Source organism: Cyprinus carpio, chromosome A16, assembly GCF_018340385.1.
Source record: "Cyprinus carpio isolate SPL01 chromosome A16, ASM1834038v1, whole genome shotgun sequence".
NCBI classification, from domain to species: Eukaryota; Metazoa; Chordata; class Actinopteri; order Cypriniformes; family Cyprinidae; genus Cyprinus; species Cyprinus carpio.
Genome location: NC_056587.1, coordinates 4,649,647 through 4,666,123, shown reverse-complemented (window position 1 = coordinate 4,666,123; position 16,477 = coordinate 4,649,647). Strand labels below are relative to the sequence as shown.

The 16,477-nt window shown below is 38.3% G+C and overlaps 1 protein-coding gene across 2 annotated transcripts; it reads left to right on the top strand.

Moving 5' to 3' along the window:
- Positions 1 to 1,298: 1,298 nt before the first annotated feature.
- LOC109055300 (voltage-dependent calcium channel gamma-7 subunit-like) lies at positions 1,299 to 13,570 on the top strand. Of its 2 annotated transcripts, XM_042772133.1 has the most exons (7): positions 1,299 to 1,438; positions 4,578 to 4,773; positions 7,053 to 7,139; positions 7,225 to 7,365; positions 10,647 to 10,792; positions 12,426 to 12,930; positions 13,017 to 13,570. In XM_042772133.1, the coding sequence occupies exons 2-6, from the start codon at positions 4,578 to 4,580 to the stop codon at positions 12,894 to 12,896; spliced, it is 1,041 nt and encodes a 346-aa protein (XP_042628067.1). In that variant the 5' UTR covers positions 1,299 to 1,438; the 3' UTR covers positions 12,897 to 12,930; positions 13,017 to 13,570. The 2 variants fall into 2 exon arrangements, with proteins under 2 accessions (XP_042628067.1, XP_042628066.1); XM_042772132.1 differs by having other exon boundaries at positions 12,426 to 13,570.
- Positions 13,571 to 16,477: the final 2,907 nt, after the last annotated feature.

Below are 16,477 nucleotides of genomic sequence, written 5' to 3'. Positions count from 1 at the left end.
AAAATGACAAATGTGAGCATTTATCTGAGCTTTTATTCTGAATTTAAAGTGGATGTGTGTTTGCAGATAAGAAATAAACACCACAAATGCAATCTTTGTATTATCTCAATTGTTTTTCTCAGACTTTTGCTTTTGTCGTCTGCTTCTCAGATGTTTCTTTTGAAGAAAAAAAACACCAGTAATCCTACATTTATCTCATTAAGAGAATCAGAAGAAACACTGCCATCATGCTGCACATTTTCTTTTGTTAAATCCAACAAAGATACAGTGACATGTAAATCTTGGATGTCGCTGCAAAGACCCTTTGAATTATGACAAATTGTTAAGAGAAATTGCACTAATTACTCATTTAAATGATGCTGCTCTCTGCCTGTCTTCTCACAATACACTACTGACCAATCTGTCTTTCCTTCTATACCTGAACTAATTTACTTAAGTTCTCTGTCTCTTTACATAAGGGAGAGTGCTGGAATTTGGCAGGTCTACACTTTTACAGAGACACCAATTTCATTCACACACTTACAGCCATATTACAGATGTATCGATATTAAAACTATTACCCAATTAAAACAATATAAAAAAATAAAAAATATATATTAAGTCCTCAAAAAATGAAATTTAACACTTTATCAATATTTAGGCCTCACAGTATGTACAGTATACAAAAATCGGTATTTGATTTGAGGTTTTCTAAAAATGAAATTTAACACTTTATCACAAAATATATATATATACTTTTCTAAGTTGTAAATAAAACAAAGATTACTGGAGTACAAAATACTATTTCAGTTTTTTTAGCTCAAAATTTTACGTTTGATTCAATGTTGTCGTTTCTTTTTAAATATGTGAAATGTACTGTGCTTGCAATGTCCGAGTGAAAATGGTTACAGAGTAAATACTACACCGTTTATTTTTTCAATGCAGTGTTCTTAAATGATTAGCTTTTTAACTAATTATTGGCTCAGATTAACTTAAAGTGAGCAAAATATGACTGCAAATGTAATATAAATGCAAAAACTTAGAAAATGAGCATGGATATCCTCTACTGGCTGTATCGAATAAAACTAAACCGACAATCAATCAATCAATCAATCAATCAATCAATACTCTCTTATCGGCTGATAACTGATATTTGTAAGCCATAAATGGTTTGCAATAATAACCGTCTTTTTCTTATCAAAATCACTGACACCACACATTAGCTTCCATCTTTCCATCCATCCATCCATCCATCCATCCAAAATGCAAAAATACATTTTACATTGCGCATTACTACGCACAACGTCTGCGCTGCTTTTTGCTCTCTTTCGTTTTGCTGGGATAAAAAGAGGGAGGGAGAGAGAGAGACAGTGCGCGGATATTTTGCCAGGCACCCCTGGTGTGAAGCTTGTGCCTGCGCGCTCGCTGCATACTTGTCAGCTGCACGCGCACGGGTAGGGTGAGTACACGCTTCTTCACTCTGCTTTCATTGTTCTTTAATGTTCTCAGCTAATGCGAGTCAAAACATATTTTAACTTTTGTCAGGTGTTACAGACAGAAGTTAAGGGAAACGAACGTTTACTTGTCTGTGGCTGCACGTCGATCGAGTTACAGACGCGTTTCTATAATCCCAGCAGGTCTGTGAGGCAGTCGCATGTTGTGTCGATACGTGAGGTGAAGGTTTATCGTGTAAGAGAGTTGTTTGTGGTCCGTTGTGAATTGTAAAGCTCCAGGGTCATTTAGAAGATTGGTATGCAGTGAGTTGTACTGACATTTCAAGCTGTTGAGCATTTTTGTGTAAGGCAGAAGTGAGTGAATGGTAGCTGAGGTGGTTGAAACTGTAACTGGCTCAGTCAGGTGCCCCAGGAGGCGCGCACTGGCATGTAGGTGGGAACTCCATCATTACTGGGCCAAGGTCTTTCCATACATTAGCCTACATCTGGCTTGGCACTCTTTCTCTTCTCTCTGTCGCTGTTCCTCACTGTACTGTATGTATTTTGTTCACAACGTATTTACTGTAATACATCTAGTCATCTACTAAACGTCGTAGTGTTCCTTTAAACAAAAATATTTAAAGAGACAGTTCACCCAAAAATTGTGTCATTTACTCACCCTTATGACGTTCCAAATCTATAGACTTACTTGCTTCTGTGGAACATAAATATCTTTCTGAACCGTGTTTGTCCACACATTGAAAGTCAGTGGGGTCCAAAAAACACCGGACCTCACTGAATTTGATTTTATGGTCAAAAAGACATTTTTCTGAATATCTTCTGGGGTTAACTGTTACATAAATATTTTGGATCAAGTGCACTTACTGTTACCCACATTGACATCATTCACACTTTAAAGGGATAGTTCACCCCCAATAAAAAAAGAAGTCATTGACTACAAGCAACTGTTTGGTAACCAGCATTGTTCATAATATCTTCATTTGTGTTAAACAGAAGAAAGAAATTCATATTGTTTGGAACAGCATGAGGGTGAGTAAATGATGACAACGTTTTCATTTTTTGATGAACTATCCCTTTAAGTACATACTATGTGTGGCACCAATCTCAAGGGAGTTTGAAGTATAGGAGAATTACCTCAAGTTGTGTCAGTGCAAAAAGAGTTTCTTAGGCAGAGGTCAAGATCAGACAAAATAATCTGCAAACTGATAAGTAATCTGTGGCTGACCGTGCAAGTTTTGGTCGAACTTGGGTGGACTGCTTTTGTCATGGAGAAGTAACCTCTCTTCTACATCGGTACACAGCCTTGAGGGAGCAGAAGAGCTGTGAGCAAAAGAGTTCAGCGGAAAAAAAAAACCTCTTGGTGTAGACGGTCAAGCTGGATTTTGACATCGTTGGTCTTTGCCTCTATTGTGTTTGCTTCAGAGCACTCAGCACCAGCACCTTTTCTCCACAGCCTTAACGCTGTGCCTTTTTTCACTGCATTGCAAAATCTGTCCATCATTTGCTGAGGTTCATCTTCTGTTGACTGCTGGTGTTAAAGCTTGTGTCATTCTATGCAGCAGGATGAACGACAAAAGGTCAAACTCTCTGATATTCACATAGATGGCACTAAACTCTCATCTAGACACCTGAGATTCATTTTGGAAGCCAAGAGTCTTAGTCTCCCTTTTTCTCTTTCTTACTCTTTCTTTTTCTCCCTCTCTTGTTGCTCAGGGTGCTGCTCTGAATTACCAACTCGGAGAGACACACTGGAAATGACAGCATGAAAACACACACACACACACACACACACACACACACACACACACACACACACACACACACACACACACACACACACACACACACACACACACACACACACACACACACACACACACACACTCAGACACATTCTCTCACACACACTTTATACAGCCTCTTCAAAAATATCCATCATAAAAGATGCCATAGCAGCAGCAGCTGAGTGACTGCGGAGACAGGAAACTGATTCTTTCAACCTCACGCATGTAACCAAATACAGCATTCATTGCATTAATAATCACATGTCTGATCATAAGCTTTAAACATGTAGCTCGAAAGTGTTCCTGTATCAGCCAGTCACAGATGCAGAGAAAATGACAGAGAGCAATACGAACATTTCGCTTTGAAAATCCCTTTCAGGTTGTCATCAGCGCTGTCATCCATTCACAACTGAGACAAAAATCAACCATCATTAATTAAGAATAGATCAGCTCTGCCCTGGGAGAATCAGAGAGGTCAACGGGGTCAGAAAGAGGATGTAATCTTACATTTACAACACATTGCACATAGAGAACACTAGTTCATAATGTACACTCTGACATTTACATACTGCCATTTTTAGTTAGTTGCCCCATATGGCCTCTCCTCATTCCGGTGCCTTTTCTTGCCCTGTCTGTGTTCCTTTACAGCCTGTACCTTTCTTTCTCAGTTTAAAAGAAGTGTTGCTATTGTTAACTAAAACTATTAAACATAAATCAAATAAAGGCCAAATGAAATCTAAATATTAAAATTATATATAATACATATTATATTCCATATAATATAAATATTAGATTAGATATTTACCTCTAAATGCCAGTCTGAATTAGTGAGCAGGACAGTTGTGTGTGTGTGTGTGTGTGTGTGTGTGTGTGTGTGTGTGTGTGTGTGTGTGTGTGTGTGTGTGTGTGTGTGTGTGTGTGTGTGTGTGTGTGTGTGTGTGTACATCTGTTTCTTCTGCCATACGGATGAGGTCTGTGTCTCACAGTAAAGCTATGACTCATGACACTGTAGGCGCTTGTGTGTGATGTGTGTGTTGTGCCATCTGAATCACTGCCGATCACGTTTTACATTCTGCTTCAATGAATGCCACACATTAAGCCTGGTGAACTTTGACCTTTCTTGTGATTGGCTGATCACAGCCACAGCGGGACAGGAACTGTCTATCGTGATCTTTTACACTCCTTCTATCTGATTTCTCTTGCCATTTTTACTGGTGAACTGGAGAAGAACGCAGAATTGTGTAGAAGAGTGTAGATTTTATGGTGCCGTTTCACTCCCTGCTAATGTTTTTGCTGTGATTTGGACCTTGGGTGCAGGCGGTTGATATGTATGTGTATGTGTGTGTGTGTGTATGTGCAGATGAGCTCTTGCAGCAGCAGGGCTCTGACTCTGCTCTCTACAGTGTTTGGGGCGTGCGGACTGCTGTTGGTGGGGGTTGCCGTGGCGACGGATTATTGGCTGCTGATAGAGGAGGGAATCGTACTGCAGCAGAACCAAACTGTTGATGTCAAGATGGCCTTGCATTCTGGCCTCTGGAGAGTGTGTTTCATAGCAGGTGCGGATTCACACATATTATACACTAAGGTCTTAGTACTTTTTATGATAAAACTTTCGGATGTGAAGGACCCCCAAACATGGTGATTTGCCTGCAAGGGAATATATACACAATGGTGTGAAAAAGTGTTGGCCCCCTTCCTGATTAATTTTTTTGCATGTTTGTCCCACTTTAATGTTTCAGATCATCAAACTAATTTAAATATTAGTCAAAGATAACACAAGTAAACACAACATGCAGCTTTTAAATGACTCATCCAAGAGGTCACAAAAGACCCCACAACAACACCCAAAGAACTGCAGGCCTCACTTGCCTCAGTTAAGGTCAGTGTTCATGACTCCACCATAAGAAAGAGACTGGGCAAAAAAGGTCTGCGTGGTAGAGCTCCAAGACGAAAACTGCTGCTGAGCAAAAAGAACATAAAGGCTCATCTCAGTTTCGCCAGAAAACATCTTGATGATCCCCAAGACTTTGGGGAAAATACTCTGTGGACTGACGAGACAAAAGTTGAACGTTTTGGAAGGTGTGTGTCCTATTACGTCTGGCATAAAAGAAACACGGCATTTCAGAAAAAGAACATCATACCAACAGTAAAATATGGTGGTGGCAGTGTGATGGTCTGGGGCTGTTTTGCTGCTTAAAGGACCTGGACGACTTGCTGTGATAAATGGAACCATGAATTCTGCTGTTTACCAAAAAAATCCTGAAGGAGAATGTCCGGCCATCTGTTCGTGACCTCAAGCTGACACGAACTTGGGTTCTGCAGCAGGACAATGATCCAAAACACACCAGCAAGTCCACCTCTGAATGGCTGTAGAAAAACAAAATGAAGACTTTGGAGTGGCCTAGTCAAAGTCCTGACCTGAATCCTATTGAGATGCTGTGGCATGACCTTAAAAAGGCGGTTCATGCTCTGGCTGAATTAAAACAATTCTGCAAAGAGAAGTGGGCAAAAATAACTCGACCGGCTCTTTAACAGACTCATTGCTAGTTATCGCAAATGCTTGATTGCAGTTGTTGCTGCTAAGAGTGGCCCAACCAGTTATTAGGTTTAGGGGGCAAACACTTTTTCACACAGGGCCATGTAGTTTTGGATTTTGTTTTCCCTTAATAATAAAAACCTTCATTTAAAAACTGCATGTTGTGTTCGCTTGTGTTATCTTTTACAAATATTTAAATTTTTTTGATGATCTGAAACATTAAAGTGTGACAAACATGTAAAAAAATAAGAAATCAGGAAGGGGGCCAACAATTTTTCACACCACTGTATATAAACATAAAACTTCACTTAAATAAAAATAAACATAAAAAAACTAAATTAAATACAAATAAAATTTAAACTTCAATTAAATTAAATTAACTCCATAATTCACCAACTATACATTACATTGATCAAAACTGAGAGTAAAGGCATCTATAATGTTTCTATTTCAAATCAATGCTGTTCTTTTGAACTTTCTATTCGTTAAGGAATCCTGAAAAAAGTATCACATAAATGTTTTAATGCTGATAATAATATAATAAAAATTGATTAAAAAAATTCCTTAGCAGAACAACAAAATATTTGATTGATTTTTGAAATATCATGTGACACTGAAGACTGTAGTAAGAGTAATAGCTTCTGAAAAATCAGCTTTACCATCAAAATAGTTAATTACATTAAAAATTAAAATAGAATATATTAAAATAGAAAACAGTTATTTTAAAATGTAATGTTATTTCATAATAGGACTGTTTTTAATATATATTTGATGAGCATAAGATACTTTTTTTCCCCCCGAAAACATAACATTTTTACCCACCCCAAACTTTTGAACGGTAGTGTAAATATTTTAAATATATTGGATGTTTTCATGTATAAATAACCATTCATAATTTGTGGGAAAAGTAGTGTGAAAAAGACAATGTGTTGTGCAAAAATAAATAATTGTATAATTTAGTAACTTATCATTCTACTGATGTCAAAGAAAATGATTAAAGTATTATTTTATTCATTATAATAAATATGTTTTACTTTGTATTAGGGTAAAAGTGCATCTGCCTACTTATAATTATAATTTTTTTGTTTGTTTGTTTCATTAACTAAAATACTGTCAATACAATAAAATAATCATGATTTTTTTCGTTTAAACAAAAATGACACAAAAGTGATGATAATAATATTATTATAAAAACATAATGTAATAATATTAAATGTGTATTTATATATTTATGTAGTTCCTGTATTTTATATATATATATAAATATCTTTCATTATATCCTCTGTCTCACCGTTTTAGGTACAGAGAAAGGTAGATGTGTGGCCTCTGAGTATTTCACAGAGCCAGAGATTGAAATCACCACAGAAAACACTGCAAATATCCTCAGTGAGTGAACATGACTTCAGATCAAAGTAACACATCCACATTTACACGCACAGCTCTCACACACATGTATTTGCTGTTCTGGCAGAGATGGTGCGGACAGCTACTCCTTTCCCTATGGTGTCCCTGCTCTTCGTGTTCATGGCCTTCATCATCAGTAACGTGGGCCACATCCGTCCACAGCGCACCATTCTGGCCTTGGTTTCTGGAATCTTCTTCATCCTCTCAGGTAGCAGGAAACCTTTCCATCTGTAAGGTGGACACAACTGGTGCAATGAATCCATATTTTATGACCCTTCATGAATTCTGTCTAAATTTTCTCAGTTTTTAGACATTTTATATTTATATTGAATAAATAACGCATTTAGGATAGGAAAATCTATAATTATGTAATCACAAACGGGACTGGAGGAACATTCTTTGGAATTAAGTCTCTTTCTAAAATACTCTTACAGTTAAAAATAGTTCAAAACATATTGAATGCAGATCTTTTTTCAGGGCGATTAAATGTGAGGATTTTGTGTTCTGCACTCATCAGAATGCAGCAGCACCATCTGTATTACATTAATGATGTCTCCTTAAATCAAAAACCTGTGTCTGAGCATGAAATCTCTCCGTCTGTTTATTATTTAGAAGTTTTTGGAACCAGGGAATGCAGTGATAAAAATTTCTTTGGTGGAAGTGCTGTATTTTTATTGCATTAGTTATTCTGTAAGCTAACACATCTATCATATAAGTAGCATGTCTTATAACCCTCTGTCACATGACAGCTCTCATTACACAGTTGCATATCCTTAGCTCTTATTATTTTCTCATGCAGTGTTCTAATACAGAGCAAAAACTTTTATTCATGATGGCACAACTGCCTGATGTGTCCCATATTATGTAAATGTGAAGATTAAACTCATCAGTCAATGGTGCCAGATTTATTTCCCAGTAGATACCTCAAATATCTGAGCATGTATTTCAGTGCTGCACCAGCAGAGGTCAGCAAATTTATAAAATATAAAACATGCTTAATTAGAGAGAATCAGACAGAGACCCTCGTAGGCATTGTAGCCAGGGCCGTCGCTAGTGGGATGAAAGGTGGTAACGATTATGGGAGGGGGCTGGCGATCTCAACCGACAGGCTGAGGCCAGCCTAAAAAGATGCTCAGGACAGTTGACGGGCCACAGCTACACGTCATCATGAAAGCTTATCATTTGCATGTGTTTTTAAGCCTTGCCAATTTAAACATTCCAAAGAGTTTAAAGCATTCAAACACAAGACATGGAAAAGCTCAATTTGAGTACTCACGCGTTGTGTTCGGTGCGCACGCAGAGAGCCGTGTGTCACGGACAGCAACACCGAACCGAGCTCTCCTTCACGAAGTTCGCGTCCTCCCCCCTGATTACAGCACAAATGTGTCTAAATATTAAGAGCTCATATACATACAATTAATGATGAACTTAAACTAACCATAAAATAATATACTGTATTTTTTTTTTTATCCTGATGCATAAACATGTACATACAGAGTTCAAATGTCCACAAAGAAAACCTAGGATTAAGGTATATTTCAGGTATATTCCCTAATCAGACAAACACATTTGTGACATTGGATCATTCTCAAATCATGATGAGAACATGATCAACTTGTGGACAAACTTGTGGAGTTCATGCATTGTCATTACATATAAAGAATGAAAATTTAAAGAAATATAAAATCAAAACAATATATATAAATATTTGTTACTATTTATTTAATTTTCTCTCAAATTGTTATGCATATTATATAATTTGTAATGATTTTTTTTTTTAAGTGCTAAATAAATGCATTTTGTTGCATTTATGTAAACATGCATGAAATAGCACTTTAACAACAGTCCATAGTAAGAGACTTAACCTAACCTGAATGTAGAACTTATTTGTATGCAGATGCCACTGTTGTTTACTGCATCACTGCCTCAACCTTGCACATGGCCAGAAAAGACCTTCAACTTTATCGAAAACACCTCTCTCCTCCTGCAGCACAAACTTCCTGACAGACTGCCCTTAAAAAACACCTTTTTACTTGTCCTTTTCTCTCTGTGTTCTCTGTCAGCCTGCCGCTGAATATGTAATGGGCATTTCAGACTGCTCGGGGCTGATAAAAGTGCTTCAGTTGAAAGAAACCATTAAAAAGTAAAGATCATGTGCGCTGATAGTGCCGTTAGATGGAGCGGCTGTGAAATGTAGCTGATGTTTGCAGGAATGTTGTGTTTTTGTTTTGTGTATGTGGGTGAGAGAGTTGGTCATTCAGCTGTTGTGATAAATATTACAGGCATTTCTCAGTTTGTGCATGTTGTTTCTCGCCCTGTTACTCAGTTTCACCATCATTCTCTGTCCAAACCTGCACACATACTCACATACCTCTGCTCCCCACAATCCACTTGTTAAAGAAATGGTTCACCTAAAAATTACAATTTGCTGAATTTTTACTCACCCTCAGGCCATTTATGGTCACTGGAGAAATTTAGCATTACATCACTTTCTCATCAATGGATCCTCTGTAGTGAATGGGTGCCGTCAGAATGAGAGCCCAAACAGTTTATAAAAACATCACAATAATCCACAAGTAATCCAGTCGAATCCAGTCCATCATCTAACATCTTGTGTTTGAAAAGAAGTGAAAATCTGGGTGTTTGTAAGAAACAAATCCATTACTTTTTCAACTTCATGTGAGTCCTCTATCCATAATATTGTTTTCTCCAGTGAAAAAAGTTGTGAAGTCTGAATCAAGAGAGAAATATGCATAGATCAAGCACTGTTTACAAGTTTACTGTTTATTACAAATTTAAGCAAAGCTTTTAAAAATTCACGGTACACAGTCTCCGGGCTAACAGCATTCTGGACAGCGATATTTGAATGATTCATAAAAGATGAATCACTGTCTGACCATCAAGAATTAAAGGTTAGGATTATGATTTTTTGGTAAAATTACAGCACACAGTGAGTGTATGTTAGCATTGTTGTTTGCTTTTGGCATCTAAAAGAACGTTTAACAAGCAGATTTCTCTCCTCTGTCCTCCATGCATCTCTCCTAGCCTGCTGTGCCTGCAGTGAGGAGGGTTCGGGGCTGTGATTTATTTAGATGGAGCTGATGTCCTCTCATCAGTGGCCGGGCAGAGCCCTGGAGTGTGTGTGTGTGTGTGTGTGTGTGTGTGTGTGTGTGTGTGTGTGTGTGTGTGTGTGTGTGTGTGTGTGTGTGTGTGTGTTTACTGCCCTGCTTCCCTATTCCTCCCTGTTCGCTTATTCTCCTCACCTTACAGACATCCGAGGTTGAGCAGTAAGTCCTCAGGGGCCCGACAGGAAGACTGATGTCCTCATCACCGCGCAGTTATTTAACTATATTAGTTCTGTTGTTGGTATTTCTCTAGTTTTCATACAGCTGCATTTAACACTGTTATTCAGCAGGTGGGAGTCGTGATTGTGGTGGTCTGTTGATTTTTCTTCACTCATTTGTTATTCTCACACCCTCTTTCTCTCAGGGTTGAGTCTGGTGGTGGGGTTGGTGCTGTATATCTCCAGTATCAATGATGAAGTAATGAACAGGCCGCGGGAGCCAGAACAGTTCTTCAACTACCGCTACGGCTGGTCCTTTGCATTTGCTGCCAGCTCCTTCCTGCTCAAAGAGGTCAGGGGATAAAATTTCAGTCCAAAATATCAGATCATCTGCCTTTTTTTATAAGTCATTTTTTGCACAGAGTAAATTCAAGCCCTTGGCCTTGAATGGTCAAGATTTAGACATATTTATTGTGAAAGCTCCTATGGGTTGAATGTATCCATGCTTCTAGGCCCGAGGGGCTTAACAAATGATGGTACTGTAATTATGTCACTTGATGCTGCTGAAGCAGATGCTTTTAACATGACCCTGCCCTGAAATACACTTCAGTCGAAGGCAGGAGCTTGGAGTGCGCTCTCTTAATGTATTATGAATGTGGAGCTTCAAATGTGCTCCATTTTAGTTACTCCTCAAAACCCTGAACTCAAGGAAGGTCAGTGTAAAACAATATAAACATATACAAGTTTGAAAAATATTTTCTTAAGATACTAGTAAAAAATATCAACAATTATATCTGATGTCTGAAAAATTTTTGGTTTCACTATATATATTTATTCATGTTTCTACATGATATCCACATGAGATTGGGTTTTAAGGTTTTCAGATATTTCAGATTCAAAGGTGGATGTTACTGAGGTGATTATGAAAGTCAGAAGAAGACGAAGCGGATGATGGAGCAGCCAGAGCTGCAGATCTGTCAGCCGTTTCTTGTGTGTGCCCATAAAGTGAGGATTAAGCAAAATTGAAGTTCAAGCTCTAACTCTTTTTATTCTGCTTGATTCAGCAGGATCCTTTTACTATTACGGTCGCCAAAGGAAACATTAGTTTGTCAGTGTGTGTGAGAGAGAGAATATTAGAGCAAGAGCAAAGAGGAATTTCTGTAAAATCCCCTCATATATTCATGTCAAGCTTTTCTTCATTTTAAGAAGAGTGTAGTCACCTAAACAGAGCCAGAATAGTATTTCCTGTGTGTGCTGACATTATTACCAACCTCTCACAAATGCTTTATTGATTTGCCACAAATACCCAAAGTAAATAAATGATTAAATACATTAAAAAAACAAAACATTATATAATAACACAAATAAAATATATATTTAAAACAAAATTTAAGATTATTAATCATTATAAATATGAACACCGAACCCCCAACTGCTCTCTGGGCACCGCAGCAAAAATGGCTGCCCATTGCTCTGAGTTTGTGTTCACAGTGATATTGTGTGTGTGTGTGTGTGTGTGTGTGTGTGTGTGTGTTTCCGTGTGTGTGTGTGTGTGTGTGTGTCACTACTCACTTCTGTGTGTGTGTGTGTGTGTGTGTGTGTGTGTTCACTACTCACTGCTGTGGTGTGCACTTGGATGGGTGAAATGCAAAGCACAAATTCCAAGTATGGGACACCATACTGGAGTAATGATGCTGAAAATTAAGCTTCGCATCACAGGAATAAATTACTATTTTACTGTATATTTGATCAAATAAATACAGCCTTGGTGAGCTTAAGAGACTTCATTTAGAAACATAAAAAATCTTACCAGTGTAATGCTGTAAGAGTTGTTAAGAAACACACAGATGTTGGTCTAATAAAATGTAGCCATAAAGCAAGAAAATGTCAAACAAATTTGTCCCATATACTAGATATTTGGAATGTGGAAATTATGACATCAGATCTCTTCATTCTCTCTGTTAAACTTTCTCTCATTCTCTCAGGGTGCTGGTGTGATGTCAGTGTATCTCTTTATGAAGCGTTATGCAGAAGAGGAGACGTATCGGCCTCACCCGGCTCTCTACCGCCCCCGGCTTTCTGAGGGCAGCGACTACAGTGGCCAGTACCTGCAGCCAGAGACCTGGCCTCCCTCCCAGCGTGCTCGGAGCGCCTCCGAGATCTCCAGCGACATCTCCATCCAGCTCACGCAGAACCCCCAGCCCCCGCTGAAGATCAGCGGCCAGCAGAGCACATCATCTCCAGGAATCATAGGTGCTTCCAGCCCCACCTCTGGAGCTGGATACCAGCTGCCATCATCAGGTTCTGCAGCTCCATTCCCCCACAACCATCCCCTCCACCCTGGGGCGCACAGGGCAGCTGCAGCATCCCAGACCCTGCCTCTGTCTACGGCACCCCCTGCAGTGCCGCCCCCACACTATCACACACATATGCGCATGAGCGCCTCACCATGCTAAACGCAGATGGAAGAGAAAGTGTATGGAGTGTTTGTTTTTACTGAGATAATGCATAAACATTGAGACACAGAAATGTGATGTAAGGCAAGATATAGTTTTTTTTTATATGAGAAAAGGAAGTCAGAAAAAATACTGTTTGTAAAGGCCTCTTTTTATGACTGAATATTGTGAAATTGTAGCATATTAAACTGCAATGGATCAAATGAGGGTTCATGCAGAACACTTGACAAACGCACACAACAGAACTGACAATTCATGTACTTAGACATACACATTAGAGCACATAAGAGAACTATTGCCTTTACTTCTATAGGTCATAGGGAAAAAATATTATTGAACATTGAACATATATTATTGAGCTTAAGTTATTTCTCATCATGGAACCTGTGAATTTTTAGTTTTAGTGTTCAAATGATCATTCAGTGCTAAAGAGGGAATTACTTGTTAATGAACAAATTTAAAATGCTTAAGATATTGTTTGGATTTAAAATAAGAGTGTTTCATACTGCCTGAGAGATGTTTTTTTTTTTTTTTTTCCTAAAGAGTTGAGAAATATTGAATTTTTGTTGTATTGTGTACTGTTGTGGTTTGGCTGCGATTTGGTTTACTCCCTTTCTGCAAAATGTTGACAAATTTAGTGGGAAAAAAAGCTAAATTAAAATAATTTAAATGTTCTTATTTTGTAGGACTCTTTTCTGAATGTATCATAATACGTAGGTCCACAAAATTAACACTTGCCTGACAACATATTTTAAATTGTCAGCGTTCACAGTGCCCTCTAGTGGTTAAGAGACTGTATTGAAACTGCATCTTAAGCGCTGCCCGTGGTCCTGAAATCGTCAAGGCTGCTTGTCAGCGCAGACCTTGCGGCAAAAATAAACACATTTAAACGTTCCATAATGTTTTATTGCAAAATAAATGTACTGTAACCATACAATATCATTGTGAATGAGTATAACAAATCACAGCTACAAATAGATGTTGACCAGAGTTAAACTGTTAGACAATGAAACTACATGCCTATTAAGACCCATTCACGCCTGTAACGGTAACCATAAAGATTGTTTTGAAAATCGTTTTAAAGAACAATTTTAACCACGATAATGACACAGGGGAACGATATAATTGGAATCATTTTCAGAACGGTTTTTCACAGCTGATGAATGATAAAAACATTGGCAGCCAATCAGAATCCATCCTGCTTTAACGAGCCAGAGCTTTTAAAGCGATAGAAGACAAAACTGCAACGCGCTTATAATAAACAGAACTTTGACATGCATTAGTGTAGATGCTCATATAGCCTAGTTATGTTTTTTTTAATAGTAATTGTTCTTGGTGTTTCTGTTGTGTGTTTGTCTCTGTGTCCACTGAATAGGGGTGTGAGCTAAAGTGTAAATGTAAGCATTACAGTATGCATTGATCAGCTGAAGTGTATAATTTCTACGCCACTAGCGGCAACAAAGGGAATTGCAGAAATAATGATCGTTTTCAAACACATTTCCTGAACACACCCCTTGTCTTCCATTGGTCGAACACACAGCCCCGCCCCAAAATGGCCAAAAAAGTGTCGGGTTTGTTTGACATAGAAATGTTTTATCCGCCACAAAGACAAAGAGTTAACATTTTCGGGAAACAAGGTACGAATTGCTTCCTCATAGCTGTCCCTCCACTCCAATGGAACAGTAAATGTAAATTACTAATAGTAACTTTCAACATCAAAAAACACATACTTAAGCTTTAAAGGACAGAGCAATGTGAATGTGTATATTTGCGTGTGTATTTTCTGCACTGGGACTGTTAAGTGCTTCTCTGCTCTGCGGTTCATCGTTCCATTGCCTCAGGGAAGCGTGCAGTCCAATTGATCGAAACTCTCTCTCTCTCTCTCTCTCGCTCTCTCTCTCACACACACATACTCTATTTCTATCTCTGCTTGTTTGTGTTTGAGTAGGATGTCATTACAGTGGCATTTCAGTAATTCCTTTCGCCAAGGTGTTGCACTTGTGTGTGCACTTATCCTACAAATATAGTATCTCAAACAGCTAATATAGTGTGTGTGTGTGTGTGTGTGTGTGTGTGTGTGTGTATTAATGTGTGCTTATATGAGGGGGTGTGGGAGTCTGCCCGTGTGTGTCAGTAAAGAGTTGGATATACTGTAGCTCTCTTTTCACCAACATTACTGCATGAAAGAGCTGTCACCCAGCATTAGCCCATTGCGTCTTCTGTGTGTGTGTGTGTGTGTATGTGTGTGTGTGTGTGTGTGTGTGTGTATGTGTGTGTGTGTGTGTGTGTGAGAGAGAGAGTGGGTGAGAGAGAGAGGTGGAGAGAGGAACTGAAGAGGAATATCGGTCGAGAAAAGCTTTGAAGGTCGTAGTTCACTGTACTACTGTGCAGATGTCTGAGTTTGGTCATTTGACAGTATGCTTAATGAGGAACATATCTTGGCAACGCCACGCGCTTACATGAGCCCATACCAATGACAGGCCAAAAAAAAAAAATACCTCGCTTGGTCCAAAACTGGGACTAGCCTTTTCACATGATTACCCATCATCACGCTTTCACACTATACTCGACCTCGGGAGTCACACGCACACACACATACACACACACTGATTGAGTGTATATTGATCTTTAAAACGACAGAAAGCATAAGAAATATACTCGCACGCCCTCTAAGCCAATTCTGAGGCATCTGTCGCATTCAACCTGCCATTTTTCACTCCCCTCCCTCCATACACCCCCCTCTCCGTCTCTCTCTCCCTCTGCGGAACTCAGTGCTCTTTCTCAGGCTTGATAACATTGCATTTCATTGGCAGTGCGGTACTAACATCATCTCCAAGATGCCTGCTTTTCTCACCTGCAAAAAACAGTGAGGACAATGTTGAGAATCTGTGTTTCTATTATGGTGCATGGGGACTTCACATTGACTTAATCTACTGCTATTGTATTTTTCTATCCTATAAATCTAAGCCTCAAGCAAACCTTGTTGCATTATAACATTTTACATTTACAGGACGTTATTTGGTGTGTTTATTAAACATTTTTGCAAACATATTCCTAATAATATCAGCACGTAGGTTGTATTAGAATTATGTAAATGTCATATAAATGCATTAACCCTATCGCCATAAACGGATTAAGCTAATATTCTGGTTTATAGAACTCTGAATAAACAAATGGCTTATGCCTGAATAAATTAGAATTTCTGGTCATTCTTGGTGATATTAGAGTTGTAAATAAAACAGATTGCTGGAGTACGTTTTAGAAGAAAATACTTCTTTAGTCTTTGTACTTAAAGCTTTTACGTGTAATCCAGTGTTTCTTGCTGTTTATTTGTAATTATCTGTGTAGTAGAATGTGAAGTATTACAAGAAGTGAACATGAAATCAATATACAGACACATTAAAGTACCCCATCACCTACATTTTGCAGTTATTGTATTCTTGTTTGATGTAGTCAAAGACAATATACTGATTAAATCGCTATGCAAAATACAAACAAACAAATAATAAGAATGAAAAGTGTTATGCTGTCAAGCTTGTAAAATTGTGCATGTCAGCGTATTTCATATTGGACTGTCATTG

Coding starts and splice junctions, on each gene's coding strand:
- LOC109055300 (XM_042772133.1), top strand. CDS start 4,578: ATGAGCTCTTGCAGCAGCAGGGCTCTGACTCTGCTCTCTACAGTGTTT. Junction 7,366..10,646: donor AATCTTCTTCATCCTCTCAG/GTAGCAGGAAAC, acceptor TCTTTCTCTCAG/GGTTGAGTCTGGTGGTGGGG. Junction 10,793..12,425: donor GCTCCTTCCTGCTCAAAGAG/GTCAGGGGATAA, acceptor TCATTCTCTCAG/GGTGCTGGTGTGATGTCAGT.